General features: G+C 49.5%; 1 protein-coding gene across 1 annotated transcript in view; it reads left to right on the top strand.

The window, feature by feature from the left end:
• Positions 1–14,885, top strand: part of FAM207A (family with sequence similarity 207 member A) — a 56,747-nt gene extending 41,862 nt beyond the window's left edge. Inside the window, exons 3-6 of the mRNA XM_040604311.1 lie at positions 2,814–2,882; positions 6,934–7,087; positions 11,842–11,910; positions 14,277–14,885. Of these exons, the coding sequence (XP_040460245.1) occupies positions 2,814–2,882; positions 6,934–7,087; positions 11,842–11,910; positions 14,277–14,403 (419 nt within the window). The 3' untranslated portion in view covers positions 14,404–14,885. The remainder of the gene's footprint in view (positions 1–2,813; positions 2,883–6,933; positions 7,088–11,841; positions 11,911–14,276) is intronic.
• Positions 14,886–15,444: the final 559 nt, after the last annotated feature.

The raw sequence follows: 15,444 nt of genomic DNA, 5'->3' as shown, positions 1-15,444 counted from the left end.
GGATAAAATGGGGCTTTTTAAGGTGGGATATATATATTTTCAGTCGAAGGAGTCCTTTAGGAAAAGCAGTCATATATAGATATATATACATTTATTATTATTTTTCAGTCTAAGAAGCCCTCTACCAAAAAACCTCATCTTTTTGAAATGAAAGAAGCCGTACTCAAAAAAAGTATCTGCTTGTCTGCATGAAAGCAGGATCCTGAGAACTGCCAGGAGTAGTATTCAACATTTGATGTAGGACACAAAAAGCTATTGGTTTTTTTTAATGTGTTTATATTTGAGATGTTTTGTACCGCACAGATTAGAGGGAAGAAAGAACGTATCCTCGCTAAAAAGAACAGTTTTCAAGTTTACAGTATGTAAATTACTCTCAGCTAATGTAAGTGGGGTTTGCTCACCTTTCTTCTGTGCACAAGGTTTCAAAGGCAAGTGTTGTTAAATCACATGTGGAATGGGCCAGAGGGGGGGACCCAAAGCCTTCTGATTTCACAGAAAAATAATTAAACTGGAGCTGCGGTCTGGCTTTGATCTCAGAGGTGCTTGCAAGCTAAATAAAAATAAAAGACTACCTTGGGGACAGTCTGTGCCATTAATTAACTAGCTAAATTCTGCCTCCGCTGTTCTCCAGTGGGTTTCCAGCGGCTTTGGCACTCGGCATTGCCACTGGAACTTGCCAAACACAACTTGGCACCTTCCAGCAGCAAGATCACCTCCTGAGGGGTGGGGTGGGAGACATCAAATGGAGGTGTCCGGGGAGCAGGCAGTGAGAAAGGGCAGAAAGCGGCAGCTTTGCTGGCTGCTGGTGGCGGGCAGAGGAGGGATCGGGCTCCCCTCCCCGCACCCTCGGCGATGTGCGGCTGCTGGCCCCGGGTGCCGGCCGCCATCCCGGCCTGCTGCACGGTTGGGCTCCTGCCAAGGAAACAGCTTTTGTGTTTCCTTAAATATTCCGCTGCCATTTGGGAAAAAAAAAAAAAAAAAAAAAAAAAGAAAAATCTGAATTGATGTTATTACTAGTATTGGCCAGCTGGCTGAATTTTTTTTTTTTTTTTTAATTATTTTCATTAACAAATCCTGCCAGGAGCTGTTTTCCCAATGAAGTAATGAGCGTGTTTTCAGACAAAGGGGGCAGATCTCCCCGGCCCCACCACCACTGGGCAGGCTGGGGCAGCCAGCGAGCCAGGGCAGGGGGGTCTCCTGTGGGCAGCCCCCCAGAGATCATCGGGGTGCGATTCCTGTTTTGGCCTGTCATGGTTCATCTTTTTTTTTTTTTTTTTTTCCTGAAACTGCAGGTACATGAGGTGGGGGGTAGCTGGGAGTTGGTTATTGGAACGTGCAATTAGTTGTTTTAGCATCTGCTTTCATACCACAGCAAACGACTGAGGAAATGTTCCCTTGATGTGATGAGATGTTTGGCTCCGTTGCTGCCTGGCCCTGTGTCCCGCAGGGCTGTCCTGCTGGCCCAGCCCTAGCACAGTGTCCGTGCATCAGTGCTCCATGCAGGAGATGGAAAAATGGATAGCAGCATCAGTGGCATACAAACCCCCCAAGACATCCCTGAGCTTTGTAAATAAGTGACGGCTTCCAGGTGTGGTTTGACTTCTGGCTTCTTGGGTGCATTGACTGCGGTCGTATATTTTTTCTGGGACACAAGGCAGTGAAAGCTACAGCTTCATTTTCCATGTCCTCTAGAAACTCCAGACATGGTGGTGGTTGTTGGCTTTATGGAAAAGTCTCCCCAGCCCCAGGAGGCTTGTTCTGATCTTAAGGCATTGAAATGACTAAATTATGACCCTGCTTTTGTTTAAATAATCCTGAAAGATTTGCAGCTTCAAAGAAATTGTCCAGTGAGTTGTTTTCAGAGTTGCATTGAATTCCTTCCTCCTGTTTCTTTTGGGGAGAAAAAGGGTATTTTTAATTTTCCAGGCTTAAGAATAACCTGAGGTGAGAGGAGTGTTCTTTGGGGAGCTTGTTCCTCCGTTGGCACTCCTGTAGCAGTATTCCCAGCACACTGTAGGAGAAAAGTTGAATAAAGACAATTTTGTTTTAAACACCGAAGATAAGATAAATTTTTACAGCGTCTGCAACGGATCTCCATTAAACCTATCTCTGACGTTATTTTGCTTGGTGTTGGGTATCAGTGATCAACAGCTGGTTTCCAAATACTGAATTTGGTATAGAGTAGGTACTAGCCTTTTTTACAAGCTGTTAGTAATCAGCTGCTCCTTAGGGCTGCCACAGATCTGCGTATTTCAGACCCTTTTCGGTCCTTCCCCACTTGCCACGTGCTGTCTGGGTAGGTGCTGATGCCAGGTCGCCATTCCCCTCTCCTGCCCTCACGCATGTCTGCAGCCCATGTTTTCCTTCTTAGCTTTATCAGCCTGCGTATTTTCAGATTAAAATTTGCTTTTTGCTCCCAGTTCTGGAACCTGTCAGTCCTGCCATCACTTGCAGCCAGTCTTCAGAAGGAAATGCCAGCTCCCAGGCCAGGCTCACGCAGGAGTGCAGAACAACAGGGCAAGGGTCTCTCGAGCTACCTGGCCTGAGAAAACAGGGTCTGTGTGGCTGATGATCTAATCTACTTGCCCATTTCTTATTTTTTAACCGACAGCGAGCTGGGTTTGATTTGTTTGGCTAAAAGTTGAGGTGCGGTGCAGCCCCCAGTCTGCCTGCAGCCTGCCTGACGTGCCAGCAAGTTCAAAAGCATCAAGGGTTGAACAAAATATTACGGACTGTGCTGTCTTTGGGAGGTGTCCAGCACTGAATTTGTGTACAGGAGCCAGGCTTCATCTTATGTCTCTCTTCTCTTCTAGGTTTAGAAGAAAAACCAGTTCTTTCCAAAAAAGAAAAAATGAAGCTGAGGAAGGAAAGATGGCTGCAGAGTAAGTGCTCCTCCGACGCACGGCGGTGCTGCGGGCATCGCAGAGCATGGCTCTGTTGGATCTCCCTGTACGTGGGGTGTGGGTGGCAGCGTGGGGCAGTGCTGCGGGAGGCCGAGTGCTTCTCAGAAACCGTCACATCTGCTCCCCAGCACATGGGGTAAAAGTCCCAGGTATTGTTTCTCAGTGTTCAGCACTGACACTGAGTCATTGTCCCAAACCTACTTTTGATCTTCCTCCACGTGTAACGTAAATGACTACCTAAAACCTTTATTTATACAGATAGAACACTGTGCCCGTGTAGGTTTAGCATGTTTCTCTATCTTTTAAAGCTCCAGTACAGATATGGCCGGCTGTATAGTGGAGCTCCTCCTCCCTGTGGAGCTGTAGGGACAGCAGGACAGCCTGGAGCCGAGTCCCACACGGCCACCAGCTAATCCCAAGTCTCTGTGGTGACAGCCTGCAGTGGGCCCTCCTGCCCTTCGGTAGGGGAGGTCTTTGGACACTGCTGTTGGGTTACTGCACTTTCCCACATGCCACAGGTCAGCGAACCCACTAACCAGACAGTCTGTCCTTTCTTGAGGCTGTGAAATATGACCTAAACAAAACCAGCCCGTGGCAGAAATGCTTCTGTTTCCTGTGGGAAGCATCTGTATTTTTGCTTCGACTATCTCAGCACAGTAAGAGAATGCTGTGCTAGCTGGTGTAGCAGAGGGATTCCTCTTGCCACCTGGAGCTGTTTTGGGACAGGCTTTTCCCTTAACACCTTCTTGCCCAACAGAGTTGCTGACAGACCATGTTTGGGGCTGAGGGACGTGTCTTTCTGCTGCACCATATGCTGTCTGCTCCTGAGCTCTGAGCTCAGGGCCATCGACCTGCCATTTCACCAGTCACGGTGAAGGTGTCTCTGGCTCCTCTTACATAAAAGGCTAGTAGCCTAACAGTGACTGTGAGGGAAACCTCCTCCTTACCACCAGCCAGCAACTTCCAAGTGCCTTTGACATCTGCAACCCTCAGTGTCCCTGCTGGGCTCAAAGCAGAGATGCCTGCGCTAGGCCTAACATCTGGCCTGCCAGCTGCGATTTCGGTGCTCTTAAAGGTCTCCCCTTGTCTCACCCTGTTGTGGGAACAGAGGAGGGGACTGCTGGAGCCCCGCTGAGCTTTCCCCTGGTACCAGGTGCCATGGAGGAAGGCATGTCTTCAGCAGCATTTTATGACAGAATCCACAATAAAAGGGGTACATGGGACTCAGGCCTTCTGCAAGAAATGGAGACCACACTCCTGCAGTTAGGTGACAGCACTGCTCCTCTAGTCAAGGTCAGCCACTTTGGAAAAGCCAGCAGCAGGATCCCTACACTCTTAATCCTGCCCTCCTGCATATATGCCTTTGTAGCATCAGCCTTTCTCAAGATCACGTATGTTATTTTAGCCCTGCTGTGGCCTCTTTGCTCCTCTCTTGGCTCTGAAATTATTAAGCTGAGGGAATACAGATGAAATGCAGAGGCTTTGCTTTGAGGAGAACACCAAGATGGAAAACTTCAGGCCAAACTATCTGCATCTTAGAAGATGCTATGTATTAGAAGTGCTTTACAGATACAGAAGTACCTAAATTGCTGGCTCTCTTGACTCCCCCGCTAAACTTGTGGCCAGCTGGCAAATACCAGCATTCCCTAGCAAATGCTTTGCTAAGGGTAGCAGGTACCGGGGGGTTTCTGTAAGAAAATTCAGCAAGTGTTGGTACCAGGTGTGCAGCTTGTTATTGAGAAAAATGGTATAGCTGGAATGAGCCTATATAAACATCAATAAAGAAACTGATATTGTTATTATTAGCTGATGGAGTGAAATGAACTGGTATTTCCAGAGACGGAGAATTTTAAATGAAACTTGGTATTCTAACATTGTGACCTTAAAAGAGCTGCGGTCAACTGAAATGCATTTATTTTTATCTGATGCAAATAACTGCCTATTCTTTGTGGGTTTTGCAGTCTTTGCCCCCCAAAAGAGAACCTGACTTGGGCTGCTGAAGTTGTTATCATTATATCTCTGTTTTCCTAAATCTTCCCAAGGGTTTGTTGTTTCTTCTTGTCCCAGGGCTGCTTTTGTGACACTGGCTGCCGAGACCCTGGGAACTAAAGTTCAGCTCAGTAGTGCAAATGCAGAACTTGGAGATTTCTTCCATTCCAGTAAATCATTTCAGGAGAGACTAGAGGGGGGAAAAAGATTATGCAATGCTTCAGACATTAGAAGTATGCACATTTAAAAATACATATATCGCATGGCTCCTCAGACGAACAAGACTTCATAGGAAAAGAATTTGGGATGTTTGTGCAGAATCAGGTGTCTGAAAATTTTGAGCACATACTGTTTATGAAAGCACTGAAGTAGTCAGCTTCATAAAGCCAGACCAAAAAAAGAAGCGATGCAGAACAGAAAGCTGTGTTCTTGGCAGAGATGGCTGTGAGGAGAAGCGTTTACAATCCATATTTGTCACAAACATCCACGTACAGCAAAATTTCAGTTCATGAAAAACTGTTGCTCTTCAACTCGGCCAAGCTGGGGAGCAAACAAGACAAAGATATAAGTAGAAAACAAAGATGAAAGGAGCCAGCTGAGCTTTCCCTCCCCTGATGTGGCTAGCCAGTGAATTCGAGTTCTGCTTTCTTGAGTGTGGGCAGCAGGATTAGACCCAGAATTGCAGGTGGCATCTTGCCTGCAGTCTGTAAGTGGGACTGGCTGCTTTTGTGTTCCCACCAAAAATGCTTGTGCTGATTTAGTCCTGTTTCTGTGGCCGTGCTGCTTTGGAAGCTCTTGGCCTCCCTGTGTCGCCAGCTTGGCCCCACAGCTGCTGGTGCTGCACTCTGCCATGTCCAGACAAGGAGTTTCTAGCTCAGTGCTGAGGCTCGTCCTTGCAATACGCTCGTTGCCCAAGTCAATAAGCAGAAGCCCACTCCTGCTGCTGCGGCCTCCGTGGGGTGCGTGTGGAGGAGGTGGAGTCCTCCACCGTGCACCCCAGCACACCGGTGCCGTACCCCTCGGGGGTGGCAGTGCAGTGCAGTGGGTTTCCAGGCCTGCTGGTCACCTGGCAGAAGGAAGAAGAGCTCATGGCACCCGCTGAGCTCTAGCTGTTTCTGGCATCATCATCATCAAGGGGCTTCTGGGACAGGCTGGGGCATCTTGGAGCTGAGCTGGAGGCTTGTAGCAGGGCTGGGCTTTTATGGGCTGTCCTAGAGGGGAACGTGTTCTGCTGGGGCTCAGCCTGGAGGCTGCTGGCTCTGTAAGGCTTGTGTAGCTGTGGGACCTATTTCTACACCAGGGAGCTTTAAGCTTAAGCCTGCCACTGTCAATGCCCACCTCCCACAGCCAAGAAGGGAGACTGCCTTATACATTATAGAGCCTTATGTGCCCACAGCCTCGCTCAGAGCTGCTGCAGGGAGACGGGTAAATGTGGCCTCGAGGAAGAGCCGCTGGGTCTGCCTCTTGGCACAGTGCTTTTCTTAAGGGCCCAGTTTATCCAGCATCTGTCTGCTTGAGCTTTACCATGAGCCATGAAGGTGAGACCTTGACTTCCTTCAAACTAAGCAAACAACTGAAATTAAGTCCATCTTTCCAGCCTGTGCTAGGAGACCATTGTTTTGTCCCAACAGCAAAGCAGAGATGGGGCTGTGACTGTTTAATGCCACATGTGGAGCCGAGTGTATTTGGTTTGTCCCTTCCCCTCTCCTAGTTCCATGCAAGGTCAGCATGGTTTTTTTCCACCCCAGGTCTCCTGCCATGTTGCTGTGAGCCATGAACAGTGCAAGGGATGGAAACAGTTCAGACAAAATCGGTCTGGGAATTTCACTTCCCATTGCAAATATCAGTAGAGATGTATATGGTTATAAGCAAACAGCAGGGGAGGGAGCTACCCAACTGCATTTTCAGTCTTCAACTGGTTTAAATCACCGCTGGCCTGTTGTTCCTGTAGATGGTGAAGCAGCCTATGAATTTCTTAGCTCAAAGGTTATTTCTTAAAAACGCTTCCCTGTCCTCCAGTCATGTCTTGTTTCTGATTCAGAAATAGAAAGTGTGAAGCTAGCCAAGCAGAAGCAAAAAGCCGAAGCAAAGCGGAAGGCGACACCTGTGGTGGGAGACATGCAGCCGCTGATGGAAGCCCTGCCTGAGCTCTGTGACCTGACCACAGGTGGCAGGGGCAGGAAGCCACCCAAGAGGTACGTGCCATTTAGGGATGGGCTGTGTATTTCCCTTTTTCCTGCAGGATCAGGTGTCCTTCGGTTCAGCTTGTTGTAGCTACGGGCAATGCAAGCTCCGTGCCAATAGCCAGGACAACAGGGCCTCAATATCAACTCCACCCTTTTGCATGCTTCGCTCACCACAAGAAAAAAGCTTAAACATATCCTCTGAATCCACAGCTAAGAGGGAAGCTCTGTTGCTCAGCTGAGGCTTGGCATGAGGCTGGCTGGGAGCAACTACATGTCCTGGACGTCGCAGGAGTGATACACAAGTGTCCAGAGTGTAATGCTGCTGAGCCGCCCTAAGAATCTGGACTTGAGGTGTTGCAGCCTGCCATTCTGTCCTTGCAGACATTACTGTGCTGAAAGAGAAGGGCTATTTCAGATCCTCTTGACACCCACGTGTCGACCATCCCAGCCAGCTGTGGGGTGGGTTCTGGTTGCCCTTGTGTTTTCTCCTTTTTAATGCAGTGCTCCGCCTGAACATCTGGTCAGTGTTGCTGCTGCTTTTGCATCCCCGAGTGCAGAATAAAAATGCTGTGCATGCAGCACAAACGCTTGTGCCTCCTCTCCAGTTGCTCAGTAGGGGTTGGACTAGAAACTTGTTTTGACCATAATAAGAAAGCATTTGGATTAGAGAACAGCCAAGAAGGCGTCTGTCTGGCAAAGCACCCTCCTCTTTGGTGGCAGATCAAGGCTGGAGATACCATGAACCCTCTTGTGACTCGCTGGATGCCCCGGAAATTAAACTATGACCCAGGTGGGACACCCACCTACAGAGTGTGGCTAAGTTGGCAGTTCCCTGTGCTTCTGGAAAGCCACTCCTCAGACAACCAGCAGCTTATGAACCTTGCATCTAAGCATGGGAAAATATTTCCTTCCTTAACTTGGCTTCTAATTCTTTGAATAGCCTTATTTTTCTTTTTCGTTCTTTCTTTATGCAGCCATTCAGTCAGCCTGCCCTCTCTTTCGGTGGGAATGAACGGCAGAAGTACACGCAGTTTAAAGTCCTGCAGAGCACTGAGCGTTGGTTGGATGGAGTTCTGGGCCAAGGTTTAGCCCAAGCCTGAATAGGTGGCTTTGTCCTCTTTCTGTGAGGTTGTGCTACAACTACGTGTGGTCGCGGACTCCAGGCTGTGTTCAGGAGTCATTCCCCCTCATCATTTTCCCCCAGCCCCCTTGGAGGCCAAGCCCCTGCTCTCCAAGAGAGTGGCTTGCAGAAAGTACATACAGGGAAGAGAGGACAGGTAAGGTGCTTCCTTTGGGTATTGCTTTCCCAGGTGGCTGCATAATCTAGTACAAATACATGATGTTGCTGCAGCCTGGAATTCCTGACCCACTCAAAAGACAGGGTAGAACTGGAAAAGGCTCAGAGATGGCTGACAGGGATGATGGTGGAGGATCTGGCACAGCTTCTGCGCACGGGGTGACTAAGTGAGCTAGGGAGTCCTCGGCCTGAATAGGAGATAGAGGCAAAGAGGCTTGGAAATATAATAGTCTATAAAATCAAGTGTGATGTGGTTAGGAAGTAGTTCCTCTTTCCTAGTATGAGAGATAAAGGACATCAAACATATCTGGCAAGTGGCGGTTCAGTGCAAGCAGGAGGCTCGCGTGGCAGAGGATGTGTGGCACACGTGGAAGCGTTTGGTGGTCTTGCACAAACCTCCAGCCTGACGTCCTCAGAGAAGTGCTGTCAGCTCCCTCTCTCTCTCTCCAAACCAGACCTCCTGTGCGAGTATGGCAGCCCTGCTCTCCTTTTGGAAGCCTGAGCTCATACTCTTAACTTCGGCTGCCAGGCTCTAGTGTCTAGAAAGTTCAGTGGGCCTGTGGCGCGGCAGGGTAGAGAAGCCCAGCCCTGGCTGAGCATTTGGGGCTTGGCCAGCACCATTTGCAGTCACACAGCGGAGGCGGGAGCTTGGCTGGTGTCACCCAACTTGCCTGCGACATGCCAACCAAAAAGCAGTCCCCCTTGGTACTGTCATGGAGAAGCTGCAGTGCTCCTCTTCCCCTTGCTAGCCTGTGGCTTCCTGGGCTGCGTGAGGTTGTGTGTGCGTAAGTGTTTGGAATAATCAGAGGAGGCTTTTATAGGATTTGAATCATTACATAAATGAAGGGTAATACTCTGGTGATTTGTCAGCATTATTAATAAAAGATTAGATTCTCCAGGAATTTGATCTCCTGCTGGGTAAGAGAGCATTACAGTGAGGTTTTTATTCTGTTTTATAATGAATGAATGCAATGAAGTGTAATGAAACAGGGCTACTAACATGGTCCAAGTGAGCAGGCAGCGTGCTGGTGGTGTAATGGGGGAAATTCAGGCAGCAGCCTTTTGAACTTGCCAGACGAGCAGGACAGAGCTGTCGAGTGGAACTGAGAAGCCTTCCGAAGCACCAAGCCCTTTAAAATACTGGGGTGGCTGAAAGCAAAAGTGGGGCTTGCAGAGCCTGAGGCAGCCCCGTGCCCTCGCAGTGTGCTGCGGAGGAAGCTGTCCTGGGAGGCACAGCCTCTGGGGCTCGTGGGCTCGTACAGCCCAGGATGGAGTCTGGAACTTTCCTTTAAGCGTTGCCTCCATCTGCAGAGAGACTCATCTTTGAAAGGTCTGCCACGGCGACTCGGTGGCACATGTGGATTTGGCAAGCCCCTGCTCTGGTGACCATGGGTTACCGTCCAACTTGAGAAGGAATTTTTCTGTGCTTCTGTGAACGATCCCGGCAAACTGGGACAAGAAATTGTCCCTGTGCTGAGCAGTTAACAGACATGAAGAGAGCAGAGATCCTTCCTGCTCACTCCGTGTCTTGCAGTATCGGTGGATGCAGCAGCGTGATGGGAGCTGCTCAAACCCCTGTAGCTGTTTGTCTGCTCTTGCTGATTGCCATTCCTGGTGAGCTCTCAGGCCTGTTGTGTAATGGCACCAGTGCTGGGGTGACCTCGAGAGGGACTGAAGGGTACAGGAGCAGCAGCACGCAGGCATTGATCTGCCTGGCTGCCTTTTCCTGCCTAGGCTCTGCGCTGCGAAGGCTGGCTGACATACATCCACGCTGTCTGCATTTGTCTGGGTTGGCAGGGAGCTTGGATGCTGGCGCACACTGTGCTGGGCCGGGGGTAATTCTGAGAGCAGCCTCAGAAGCTTGGGTCAACCAGCATCCCCCTTGAGGAATAACAAAATGGGCCAGAATGGGGAGAGGGAGAGATGAGGAAAAGGAGCAGGAGCTGACCGGAGTAGAAAGGGATGATGAAAGTGAGTGGGGTGAAGGAATATGGGTCAAGGGAGGAGGAGGAGGAAAGGAAGAACGGGGGGGGGCGGGAAATGCAGAATAAAAGGACAGAGGGTAACAGGTCAGGGAGGGAAATAGGAAGAGGGGATCACTGTAACACTGCCAAGAAGAGACCCGATCCTGCTGTCTTGAAGAGAAGGTGAGGGGCTGTCATGTTTCCTAACCTTGAGAAAGCTGAAGGGCTCTGGGGCAGATCAGGCAGGGGAGGCTCTGGCCCCCAGCACCCACCAGTAAGGGAAGGTTCCTCCCTGAGCTCTGCCCCAGCAGAGGGGTGAGAGGCAGACCTTCTCCTCTTGGGCTGTGTGCTGGGGCTCAGCCCCAGGGCGAACCGGAGGGAAGCTGCTCTGTGGAGCCAGACCCTCTTCCCCACTTGCTTCTCCTGTTTACTTCTGTATCTATGTAATCCTGAAGAACGGAAATTTCTTCTCCTTTCCTTAATGTCCGGTTCTGGCAGCAGCTCCCCCTGCGCACTTCAAGTCCCAAAAGCAGTCGCTGCTCTTCCTGCGTGTCCCTTGCCTGGGCTCAGCGCTTGGCTTTGTGGAAATCTCTGCTGCTGCTTGGCATCAGGCACCACGTGCTTCCAGCATCCTGTGCAGGATGGGATTACACCTCTGGTCTCCTTGGACTTTGCCCAGGAGTAAGAAATGGCAAGAGAGAGTGCAGATCTGTGCTTGCTGCTGTGCCCTAGCTGCACGCAGTGCACCATCCTGCGTGCCCACGAGTCCATCGTCTCGTAACTTCATGGGGTTCTTCGAGCCTGTGTTTGGTGGCCAAAGCTGAAGCTCTGCCGTTGTGCTTTCACTCTAGCTAATCTGCAGCTGACTTAAACTGGCGACCTTTGACGAGGATATGTATTCACAGGGAGAAAGGGATATTACTGTTCTTCATCTTAAAATATAAGCGACACCTTATACCCCAGTGGTCCCGCTGCAGGGTCCAAAGCAGGGCTGGCAGTCCCCTGTTCTCGGTAAGTAACCGTGTGGCTGTAACTGACATCTGCCAACGCTGGAGCTCTGCGGCGTTAGCAAGGAACATGAGATGTGCAGAGGTGACGTGTGCCTGGTGGTGAGGGGAAGTTCAATGGGATCTTTTCTTTAAGCAACAGTATCGGTTTGGCCTGGATGTTAGTGATAAGCAGAAAGTGATCTGGGCAGGGACAGCTAATGACCAGCTCTGGAACTAAGTGATCTGACTTTTCTTTAGTGCATTTACCTCCTGCCCATTCAGTCCTGACTCCTAAGCTGTTGTCAGTCTGTGGCAAAAGAAGTTTGCATCTCCATTACTGTCTGGTTATGGAAATAATTGCCTTTCAGGATAATTGCCATACAGGACAATTACCTATACTTTCTGGGAAGGCAGATGCAGAATCCCTGGACTCTTCCCATCTTCCACAGCAATTGCTAAATTACCACTCCTCTGTAACACTCACTCAACTTGTTTTATTTTTTCTCTCCACAGCCATGTAAAAGCAAAGGCAGAACCAGCAGACTTCTGTCTGATGAAACAAGCTCAAAAACACCGGCTCTTGTAAGTACCAAGTTCTCAGAGTGTCCAGCTCCTGTGGAGCATGACAGAATGGTTGAGACTGGAAGGGATCTCTGGAGGTTACCTGGTCTAACCCCCCTGCTCAAGCAGGGTCACCTGGAACTGGTTGCTCAGGACCACGTCCACACAGCTTTTGAACATCTCCAAGGTTGGAGATCACACAACCTCTTTAGGCAACCAGTGTTTTAGTCTTGCACACCTGAAGGCCTTAGAAGAGGTGGAAGCTTTGATTTTCCCCTTTACATAGTGCAGGATGTTTGTGCATGTCCTTCTGTCTTAGTCCCTGTCAGACTCGGTCACTTCTAAATGGATTCAGTCTGCTTCGGCTTCTGTCTCATGTAAAATCTAACTCATTTTAGAGAGCTCAAGAAACTGCACTTGCTCCTTTAAGAGTTCACTTTCCCTGTCTCACTAAAAAGAAAACGATGGCTTGGGCTTCCTGGGTATGGCCTGTGGGGTTTCAGGACAAACCCACACCAGCTGTCATCTTTTTCCTCCTGGCCACGATTGTCATTTCTGGCTGTACCAAGTGAGTATGTCTGTACCGTGTTCATCTGTGCAGCGTGGACAATGTGGTTATCAGCCAGGTGGTGTGTTCCTCGTCTCAGCTTGCTGAGTGGGAGCTGCAACATCCAGCTGTGGCTGAGTCTCTTATGATGCCAGGCGCCTGGAGCTCTAGCTGATCCCTTCAGGAAAGCCTCCTGCAGTTGTGTAGCTGAGGAGCTATAGCATCAGGAGCTACAGCTGTTCTGTTAGAACACCTCTGGCATGCTAACTTAACTTGCCATACGTCCCTTATGATGACAGCTGTCCGCTGGCATCTGCCAAACTTTTTCTTGTAAAATGAAGCACTAAATGCTTCCTGGACTTGGTCTGGCAAGTCCTTACTCCTCTTTCGTACTGCCACCAGGCATCAAGAACTTCATTTCCCCTCAGAGCAGCTCTCCTGGAGCTAAGCACTGTGATCTGGCAGTGTTTGCTTTCTGTGATCCATGTTTCCAGGATTTCCATCAGTTCTGAGCCATTCAACTTCAAACTGACGTTCAGGAGAACAGTCAGGCTACAGATCCCAGCACTGCTCTCCAGCACACTCTGTGAATACCCTTCTGTGTCTGAAACTGGCCAGTGTCGGTGCCGGGATGCCTTTCTTGCTCAGTTCTGCCTTTCTGGATGAGTCCCTCCTTGGCTTACTGCAGAAGGCCAGGCCCTGAGGGCCACCAGTGAGTGTCTCATTGTGCTGAAACTCATGGGTGAGGAGCACTGCTTGAGGAACACTTGTATGCAAGTCTAAATCCAAATAGGTACCTCCACCACAGCCTTCTGTATCAGCGAGCTGCTGGTCCCCTGCGTGCCCCCCTCCTCTGCCCAAAGGTGTACAGCTGCACCGAGCAGTGATGCGTATCTTGCCACAGTGGTCTGGGAAGTCTGTGCTTCTTGGGAGGGACAAGGTTTGGAGGAAGGTCTTGAGGTTTATTTTCCCAGATGATAGTTAGGACTGGAGCTTCCCTAAGCCTCACCTTATTGCCCCACCTGCCACAACCCAAGCTTCAGGTTTGGCTCCTCTGTTCCTCTGACAGGGGCAGGGCTGGCATTGAAGGGAAGGGCTGTACTGGGGAGGGAGCTAGCTGCATGCTGCAAGCTGGAGAGTGCTCTGCTGATCCGCAGAAACTACTGAGAACGTGGAGATGTGTGTCTGGATGGGCTGTGGAGAGTGTGTCTGAGGGAGATGGGGGGGCTGCAATAGATGCAACTTACGTGAAAACTCACTGGGGTTTTTTTACACTCCTGTTTTTCTCTCGTTCCTCCCTGCTTGCTTGCTTTTTAAGACAAGACCATTACCACAGCAACCAGCTGTGACCGAGCATGCAGAGGTAATTCTGTCATGCTCCTCCCATGGTGTCTAACTAGTACTGCACATAGGATTGCCGAGCCTCTACACTGAGCAATAAAAGAGTCGGTAGATGGGCTCTCAAAAGCAGAATCTGCTTTTGTGCTAGTGCAATGTGAAGTAGTTTTCATTCTTGGTGATTTACCAGCTACTCACAGTCTCTTGTTCCTGATTTACTATGGAAAAGCTCTAAAAAAAACATTTGCAAGTGATGCTGGACACTAACATGATTGTTTCAGGCTCTGTGGCATGAGATCAAGTCTCTGGCTCCCATGAAGCTGGCAGCAATTTGAGCTTTGCCCTTCGGTAAATTAGGTTTCTGTCTTGCACTTTTTCTTTCTGAGGTTTATACCCAGCATTGTTCTGTCTGTACAGAAACTCGCTGCTTTATGAGTTCTTATCTGCTCAGTTCCTTTTGCACGAGGCACTTAGCATTTGTGTGTTGTTTTTCTTTCCTCAGGGAAGAAGAGGTGACTCGGTTTCATGAGGTCATCACCAATCCCAGGTACAGAGCCAACCCGCTCATGGCCATCAGCGAGCATCTCTCCAAGAGGCTGAGGCAAGAGGAAGAAGGTAAACCCCTCTAGGGTGTCAGCTGGGACCAAACATGCGTGCTGGAGCTGGTGCGAGGGCTCCAGGCTGCAAAAGAGCACATCGCTAACATGACCTCTCAGCCACTTCAGTCCTTGGAAGCAATTCAGCAGATTATTAAATCCAACAGTCCTGTTTTCTGTCTGCAGGAATAATGCAGTTCTCTCCTGACGGTAGCAGCTGCTCCTTAGCAAGCAGCCTGCAGAGAGCAGGGTGTTCTGTGAGATCTTTGTGCAGACACCAAGCTCCGTGCGAAGTGCCTTGGCACTTTTTCTCATCTTGTGAGCAGTGGCAATTTATCTTGTCTGCTGTTGTTTCCCTCCCCTTTCTCTGAGATTTTCTCTTGAGATGGGTCAAGACCCCAAGCCCTGGAGCCCAGAAGGCTGTTGTTGATCTGTGTGAGGACCGACGCTGCTGTTCAGAGACATTGTTTTATGTGAGAAATTTAGCTTTGGAATAAACACATTTTCAGAGAGTACAGAATTTGTCTGGCTCTTGTTTTGGTAAATACTAATTGAAATACGAGTTTATTCCGATCACTGGAAAAATGACAGTGGTTTTTTCCATGTGTACAGTAAACCACTAGAGTGCTGCTGCAGCGTGCCACAGAAGCCGTGTGAATTCATTGCAGAACACATCTAACTCACAGACTTGCCTTCCTCCAACCCTGGAAGTGCGTGCTTTCCGTGGGTGACGCTGGTCACTTTGGGCCTGTGTTGTGTTCCCTGCTTGGCCTGCTCTATAGGAAGCATCCCCAAAATGTGTCCTGGCTGCAGACTGTGAACTTCAGCCAGTCATTTACGTGTTTGGGTTTGGGAACCGCTGTGGCAGGGAGAGGCCTTTCCTTCTACCAAACACCAATTTTCACAAAACTCCAGTGAATTTTCATGGGGACAGCTGAAGGCAGGGCCATTCCCTATCTGAGATGATCCCAGTCTAACACCCTAAAATGTCAGTGCTGTCTTTGGAACCATACAAGAAGTATTCTGATGCTTCTTAAACTTGGAAAAGCAGCTTGCCTATGTCAGGTCAAAGCA

The sequence above is a fragment of the Falco naumanni genome, chromosome 8 (genome assembly GCF_017639655.2).
Source record: "Falco naumanni isolate bFalNau1 chromosome 8, bFalNau1.pat, whole genome shotgun sequence".
NCBI classification, from domain to species: domain Eukaryota; kingdom Metazoa; phylum Chordata; class Aves; order Falconiformes; family Falconidae; genus Falco; species Falco naumanni.
Note: the sequence above shows the minus strand (reverse complement) of the source record. Positions and strands in the feature narration are given on the sequence as shown.